The sequence below is a fragment of the Boleophthalmus pectinirostris genome, unplaced genomic scaffold (genome assembly GCF_026225935.1).
Source record: "Boleophthalmus pectinirostris isolate CB_2022bp ecotype Guang Dong unplaced genomic scaffold, ASM2622593v1 HiC_scaffold_21, whole genome shotgun sequence".
In the NCBI taxonomy this organism is placed as follows: Eukaryota; Metazoa; Chordata; class Actinopteri; order Gobiiformes; family Gobiidae; genus Boleophthalmus; species Boleophthalmus pectinirostris.
The window spans coordinates 38,617,558-38,625,057 of record NW_026571175.1 but is presented as its reverse complement, the minus strand read 5'-3'; the positions used below and the strand labels follow the sequence as shown (position 1 = coordinate 38,625,057).

The following is a 7,500-nucleotide window of genomic DNA, read 5'->3' as shown; positions in this document are numbered from 1 at the left end:
TCAGGTTTTCTGGACGTCGTTTGATTTCGACGTTTCTACATTTTTAATAAAATCCAAAGTTCAGTGTAAAAATGTTTTAATATGTGAATAAAAAGAATTTTGTACATGTGACGTGTCTGTGTGATCTGTGACGTGTGATCTGTGACGTGTGATCTGTGACGTGTGATCTGTGACGTGTGATCTGTGACGTGTGATTTGTGACGTGTGTGTGATCAGTGTCGTGTGTGATCAGGTCACTGAGACACAGAGACACACACACACACTGAGGACCTTCATATGTCCGTCTGTGTGTGTGTGTGTCTGTGTGTGTGTGTGTGTGTGTCTGTGTGTGTGTGTGTGTGTGTGTGTGTGTGTGTGTGTCTGTGTGTGTGTGTGTGTGTGTGTGTGTGTGTGTGTCTGTGTGTGTGTGTGTGTGTGTGTGTGTCTGTGTGTGTCTGTGTGTGTGTGTGTGTTGGTCTGGACTGTCCAGGGTTCATTGATTTTTTACTCACTTTTCAAGGGACCTGTCACACGGGGAGGGACCTGTCACACGGGGAGGGACCTGTCACACGGGGAGGGACCTGTCACACGGGGAGGACCTGTCACACGGGGAGGGACCTGTCACACGGGGAGGACCTGTCACACGGGGGACCTGTCACACGGGGAGGGACCTGTCACACGGGGAGGACCTGTCACACGGGGACGGGGAGGACCTGTCACACGGGGAGGACCTGTCACACGGGGGAGGGGAGGGACCTGTCACACACGGGGAGGACCTGTCACACGGGGGACCTGACGGGGAGGACCTGTCACACGGGGAGGGACCTGTCACACGGGGAGGGACCTGTCACACGGGGAGGTTGTGTGTCTTTTGTTTGATTTGTGGTTTTGAGGCGTGTGTCTCGATGAACTTGTTGGTTTGGTTGGTGATCGTCGTGTGGACCAGATCATGGTGAGAAAATACTGCTTTTACTGGACCAGAACTGGACCAGAACTGGACCAGAACTGGACCAGACCAATCAGATCAGTGTCGTGTGTGTGATCAGTGTCGTGTGTGATCAGGTCACTGAGACACAGAGACACACACACACACTGAGGACCTTCATATGTCATATGTGTGTGTGTGTGTGTGTCTGTGTGTGTGTGTGTGTGTCTGTGTGTGTCTGTGTGTGTGTGTGTCTGTGTGTGTGTGTGTGTGTGTGTGTGTGTGTCTGTGTGTGTGTGTGTGTGTGTCTGTGTGTGTGTGTGTCTGTGTGTGTGTCTGTGTGTGTGTGTCTGTGTGTGTGTGTGTGTGTGTGTGTGTCTGTGTGTGTGTGTGTGTGTCTGTGTGTGTGTGTGTGTGTCTGTGTGTGTGTGTGTGTGTGTGTGTGTGTGTGTGTGTGTGTCTGTGTGTGTGTGTGTGTGTCTGTGTGTGTGTGTGTGTGTGTGTGTGTGTGTGTGTGTGTGTGTGTGTGTGTCTGTGTGTGTGTGTGTGTGTGTCTGTGTGTGTGTGTGTGTCTGTGTGTGTGTGTGTGTGTGTGTGTGTGTGTGTGTGTGTCTGTGTGTGTGTGTGTGTGTGTGTGTGTGTGTGTGTGTCTGTGTGTGTGTGTGTGTGTGTGTGTGTGTGTGTCTGTGTGTGTGTGTGTGTGTGTGTGTGTGTCTGTGTGTGTGTGTGTGTGTGTGTGTGTCTGTGTGTGTGTGTGTGTGTCTGTGTGTGTCTGTGTGTGTGTGTGTCTGTGTGTGTGTGTGTGTGTGTGTGTGTGTGTCTGTGTGTGTGTGTGTGTGTGTGTGTGTGTGTGTCTGTGTGTGTGTGTGTGTGTGTGTGTGTGTGTGTGTGTGTGTCTGTGTGTGTGTGTGTGTGTGTGTGTGTGTGTGTGTGTGTCTGTGTGTGTGTGTGTCTGTGTGTGTGTGTGTGTGTGTGTGTGTGTCTGTGTGTGTGTGTGTCTGTGTGTGTGTGTGTGTCTGTGTGTGTGTGTGTGTCTGTGTGTGTGTGTCTGTGTGTGTGTGTGTGTCTGTGTGTGTGTGTGTGTGTGTGTGTGTGTCTGTGTGTGTGTGTGTGTGTGTGTGTCTGTGTGTGTGTGTGTGTGTGTGTGTGTGTGTCTGTGTGTGTGTGTGTGTGTCTGTGTGTGTGTGTGTGTGTGTGTGTGTGTGTCTGTGTGTGTGTGTGTGTCTGTGTGTGTGTGTGTGTGTGTGTGTGTGTCTGTGTCTGTGTGTGTGTCTGTGTGTTGTGTCTGTGTGTGTGTGTCTGTGTGTGTGTGTGTGTGTCTGTGTGTGTGTGTGTGTGTCTGTGTGTGTGTGTGTCTGTGTGTGTGTGTGTGTGTCTGTGTGTGTGTGTGTGTGTGTGTGTGTGTGTGTGTGTGTGTGTGTGTGTCTGTGTGTGTGTGTGTGTGTGTGTGTGTCTGTGTGTGTGTGTGTGTGTGTGTGTGTGTGTGTGTGTGTGTGTGTGTCTGTGTGTGTGTGTGTGTGTGTGTGTGTGTGTGTGTGTGTGTCTGTGTGTGTGTGTGTGTGTGTCGTGTGTGTGTGTGTGTGTCTGTGTGTGTGTGTGTGTCTGTGTGTGTGTGTGTGTCTGTGTGTGTGTGTGTGTGTGTGTGTGTGTGTGTGTCTGTGTGTGTGTGTGTCGTGTGTGTGTGTGTGTGTGTGTGTTGGTCTGGACTGTCCAGGGTTCATTGATTTTTTACTCATTTTAAATAAGGGACCTGTCACACGGGGAGGGACCTGTCACACGGGGAGGGACCTGTCACACGGGGAGGACCTGTCACATGGGGAGGACCTGTCACACGGGGAGGACCTGTCACACGGGGAGGGACCTGTTGTCACACGGGGAGGGACCTGTCACACGGGGAGGACCTGTCACACACGGGGAGGGACCTGTCACACGGGGAGGACCTGTCACACGGGGAGACCTGTCACACGGGGAGGACCTGTGTCACACGGGGAGGGACCTGTCACACGGGGGGACCTGTCACACGGGGAGGACCTGTCACACGGGGAGGGACCTGTCACACGGGAGGGACCTGTCACACGGGGAGGACCTGTCACACGGGGAGGGACACGGACCTGTCACACGGGAGGACCTGTCACACGGGGAGGACCTGTCACACGGGGAGGACCTGTCACACGGGGAGGGACCTGTCACACGGGGAGGACCTGTCACACGGGGAGGACCTGTCACACGGGGAGGACCTGTCACACGGGGAGGACCTGTCACACGGGGAGGGACCTGTCACACGGGGAGGACCTGTCACACGGGGAGGACCTGTCACACGGGGAGGGACCTGTCACACGGGGAGGACCTGTCACACGGGGAGGACCTGTCACACGGGGAGGGACCTGTCACACGGGGAGGACCTGTCACACGGGGAGGGACCTGTCACACGGGGAGGACCTGTCACACGGGGGGGACCTGTCACACGGGGAGGTTGTGTGTCTTTTGTTTGATTTGTGGTTTTGAGGCGTGTGTCTCGATGAACTTGTTGGTTTGGTTGGTGATCGTCGTGTGGACCAGATCATGGTGAGAAAATACTGCTTTTACTGGACCAGAACTGGACCAGAACTGGACCAGAACTGGACCAGAACTGGACCAGAACTGGACAAGACCAAGCCCAAATGTAAAAAAAAAGTCCAGAGTTGGTCTAGATTAGAACTGGAGCAGAAGTAGACCAGGACTAAACCAGGACTGGACCAGGCCCTGTTACAGCTGCTGTTGTTTTTCAGAATAATACAAATGAGGAGGGGTTTGATCCTGGAGCAGGAGGAACAGAAGGAGGAGCAGGAGGAGCAGGAGGAGCAGGAGGAGGAGCAGGAGGAGCAGGAGGAGGAGCAGGAGCAGCAGGAGGAGCAGGAGGAGCAGGAGGGAGCAGGAGCGGCAGGAGCAGCAGGAGGAGGAGCATGGTGGGCTGCTGGGGTCGGTTTGGCAGCGTCAGCTACACTGGGATTCCTGTGTGAGTGTCAACTGTTCTAGAATAAAGCACTTGAAGGTTGATTCATGCTCTAAACCTTCTGTGGACTAGAGGAGGTTCTGTTGTGGTTCTGTTGTGGTTCTGTAGATTAGAGGAGGTTCTGTCAGTATTTTGACTTTGTTGATTGATGACATTTTGAGTTTAAGTTCACAAATGTTAAAATCGTCTCAAACTCTTCCAGTTCAGACGCAGCAGTTCCTCCAGAGTTTGTTCTACCTGCAGTGTTTCTGTTTCAGGGTGGAACAGGAAACGTGCCGCAGAAAACCAAGAGATGAAGATTCAGATCAGCAGAGCCCAGAGGAACATCACATACATGCGGAATATTGATTTATTTGATACTGCTTCCACTTCGTTAAGTCTATCTGAAAAGGAAAAAGAAAAGGCACAGAAAGATGTTTTTAATAACAGATTAGTTGCATTGGCTTTGAGAGAGTTGGATGAGCTGGAGGATCTTCTGGTGCAGCGACAGCACCTTTACTGCAGCTACTTCAAGGATAAATCCAAAATACCAGAGCTGGAGGAGAAGATGAAACCACTGTATACGTCTGAGGAGATGAGGCAGGACTTTGAGAAGGTTCTGGAGGAGGACCGTGCGTGTGGATTCTGTCTGAAGTACCTGTGGACCGGAGACAAGAGGAGGAACGGGAAGCAGATGTGGAACATTCTGGAGAAGTGGAGGAATAAATTAAAAGAATCACATAAGGAAGAGGGATTTGAAAATGTCAGTAAATATGCTGTTCTATATGTTTAAACCTTCTGAGTTGGTTTTGATTGATTGTTTTTTTTTTACAGTTGCTTGATTATGACTTATTTGCCGAGATAAACAAAACAGACCAGAGAAAAGCCAAAGCAGCAGGCTCCACCTGAGCTCCTGCCCACAGTGAGGCGGTTTCCAGAGCCTGTCCCTGTCAGGGACCTGTCCCTGCCGGCGGCCTGTCCCTGCCGGCGGCCTGTCCCTGCCGGCGGCCTGTCCCTGCCGGCGGCCTGTCCCTGCCGGCGGTGTGTTTTCCTGTTGATGGAGCGTTACTAAATAAAGATTTGAACATAAAAACTCTTCATGTTGTTATGTTTGTGCTGAACCTGCTGAAGTCGTTGGATACTGGACATTTGTACAGAAGCCGAGAGGGTCACAACAAACGCAAACGCCGCAACAAATACAAATGCAAAAACACAACAAAAAGCCACAACAGAAATGACTGCAGGACTCTATTTTAATGAAAAAGCCACAACACAAATGCAAAAGCCACAACACATTAAAAAGCCACAACACATTAAAAAGCCACAACAGAAGTGACCGCGGGACTCTATTTTCCGACAGACCGATCAAGCGGCAAGTGAAGAAGAAGAACTACAGTGTGAAAAGTAAAGGAACGGAGAAGTTGGAAACGTAAGTGAAAGTAATTTATTGTTTTATCATTATTCATTTCACGTTGTAGTTCTTCTTCTTCACTTGCTGCTTGATCGGTCCGACGGAAAATAGAGTCCCACGGTCACTTCCATTGTGGCTTTTTAATGTGTTGTGGCTTTTTAATGTGTTATGGCTTCTTGTCGTGTTGTGGCTTTTTGTCGTGTTGTCGCATTTGTATTTGTTGCGGCGTTTGCGTTTGTTGTGACCCTCTCGTCTTCTGTATTTGAGTCACTGACAAACTAAACTAATATAATTCTGAGTCAATAACAGCTTTTGTCTGAGATCGTGGACTGGAGTCTGAGGGGGCGGGGCGTGAGGCTCGGGGGGCGGGGTTTGTGTTTTGGGGGCGGGGCGTGAGGCTCAGGGGGGCGGGGTCTGTGCTGCAGCTGTTCTGTTGTTCTGACTCTGAGCTAACGGCTAACGGCTAACGACCCGCAGACGTCGGAGCTCGGAGCGCCGGAGCTGCGTCTGAAAACCCGCGGCTCCGCTCCACACACGGGCCCGGGACTGTGAGCCCTCCCCCGGGACTCTCTCCGGGGCTGTTCGGCCTCGGGACTCCGGGTTTAGACCTCAGTCCTGCGGCTTTGGTCCGAGCAGCAGAGCGTTAGCATCGGGCTAGCAGCGTTAGCATGTCGTTAGCATGTCGTTAGCTTGTCGTTAGCGTCTTTATTGTTTTGATTCGAGTTTGTTTTGGAGTTTCAGCGCGTTTCGCTTTTACGCGCTTCGGTCCTGGAGATAAACGTGTCCGGGCTTCAGCTGCGGCGGATTCTGTTGTTGTTTATTTGTTTTTTTGTCTTTAAAACTAAAATAGTATTTATTTTCACAATAAGCTAAGCTAACGTTAGCGCTGTCCGGGTTCATCAGACTCTGGGAGTTTGTCCCTGAGTCCAGCCTCGGTCTGGGCTTTGGCTTTTGGTCTGGTCTTGGTCCTGGTCTTTGGTCTTGGTCCTGGTCTTTGGTCTTGGTCCTGGTTTACTTCAGTCTCTTGAGCTTCAGGTGACAGGAGTTGGAGTTTGTTGCTCAGGTTCTTCATTTGTTCTCAGACTCTGTGTTTAATGTTTAATGTTTGTTGTGTTTATCAGCGCGTTTCTACAAAACTTATTTATTGAATTTATTTATTTATTGAATATTGAGTGAATTTAGTGTCGAGTTTATTTCATTGAGCTGCACATTCAGCTTTAGTGCTTCACTGGGATTATGTGTTATTACTGAACCCGGTACAGAACCCACAGGCCCGTTAGTCCCGGTACAGAACCCACAGGCCCGTTAGTCCCGGCACAGAACCCACAGGCCCGTTAGTCCCGGTACAGAGCCGGTTCAGATCCGTCTCTTGTCGTGTTCTGGAGGATCTTTCCCGGTGTCCTGATGTTCTGGTCCTTCTCTGTCTGATGCCTCTGGACTCTCCTCCTCCTCTTCATCACTGAACCATGTCTGTGACGACAGGGCTTCACCTGACGCTCCACCTGCTCCTGCTCCTCCCAGGTGAGACACACACCTGACCTCTGACCTGAGCCTAAACGCCCCTGAGGACGTGAGTGATGGAAGAAGTTGAGGTTTAACTCGGAGCTGTTCTCCTCAGATGTTCCTCATGTTCTAGTGGTTTGTTGTGGTTTTATCTGGAGTGTTTCATCTTTGGTTCATGTTGGAAGAATCTTTAATCTCTTAGTTTCCACACTCAGGTCACGTCCTCGTCACACTCAGGTCACGTCCTCGTCACACTCAGGTCACGTCCTCGTCACACTCACGTCACGTCCTCGTCACACTCAGGTCACGTCCTCGTCACACTCGCGTCCGTCACGTCCACAGTGTTGCTCCTGTTTCTGTTTGAAGTCGTTTCACATGTGTGTTTCACGTGTGTGTTTCAGGTGCCGCTGCGTCTCCGAGAGACGAGAACGTTTATGTGTCTGGGATCACCAACGGTCAGTCTGCACACGTCACTCACAACTCCTGCTCTAGTCCCCGCTCTAGCCCCCCGCTCTAGCCCCCCGCTCTCGTCCCCCGCTCTAGTCCCCCGCTCTAGTCCGGCTCTAGTCCCCCGCTCTAGCCCCCCGCTCTAGTCCGGCTCTAGTCCCCCGCTCTAGCCCCCCGCTCTAGTCCGGCTCTAGTCCCGGTCTAACCGTGTCCTCTGTGTCCTCTGTGTCCTCTCTGTGTGGTCAGGCTGCAGTGAGACGGTGC

At 51.5% G+C, this 7,500-nt stretch overlaps 2 protein-coding genes across 3 annotated transcripts in view; both read left to right on the top strand.

Moving 5' to 3' along the window:
• glmp (glycosylated lysosomal membrane protein) overlaps positions 1 to 106 on the top strand; it is a 6,532-nt gene extending 6,426 nt beyond the window's left edge. For both annotated transcript variants that reach the window (XM_020935784.2, XM_055157644.1), the window contains one exon: positions 5 to 106. The gene's annotated coding sequence lies outside the window, so the exon portion shown is untranslated. The remainder of the gene's footprint in view (positions 1 to 4) is intronic.
• A 5,628-nt stretch (positions 107 to 5,734) lies between these two features.
• lrp12 (low density lipoprotein receptor-related protein 12) overlaps positions 5,735 to 7,500 on the top strand; it is a 12,187-nt gene continuing 10,421 nt past the window's right edge. The window contains exons 1-3 of the mRNA XM_055157439.1: positions 5,735 to 6,807; positions 7,191 to 7,244; positions 7,483 to 7,500. The exon at positions 7,483 to 7,500 is cut by the window's right edge and continues 115 nt beyond it. Coding sequence (XP_055013414.1) covers positions 6,753 to 6,807; positions 7,191 to 7,244; positions 7,483 to 7,500 — 127 coding nt within the window. The 5' untranslated portion in view covers positions 5,735 to 6,752. The remainder of the gene's footprint in view (positions 6,808 to 7,190; positions 7,245 to 7,482) is intronic.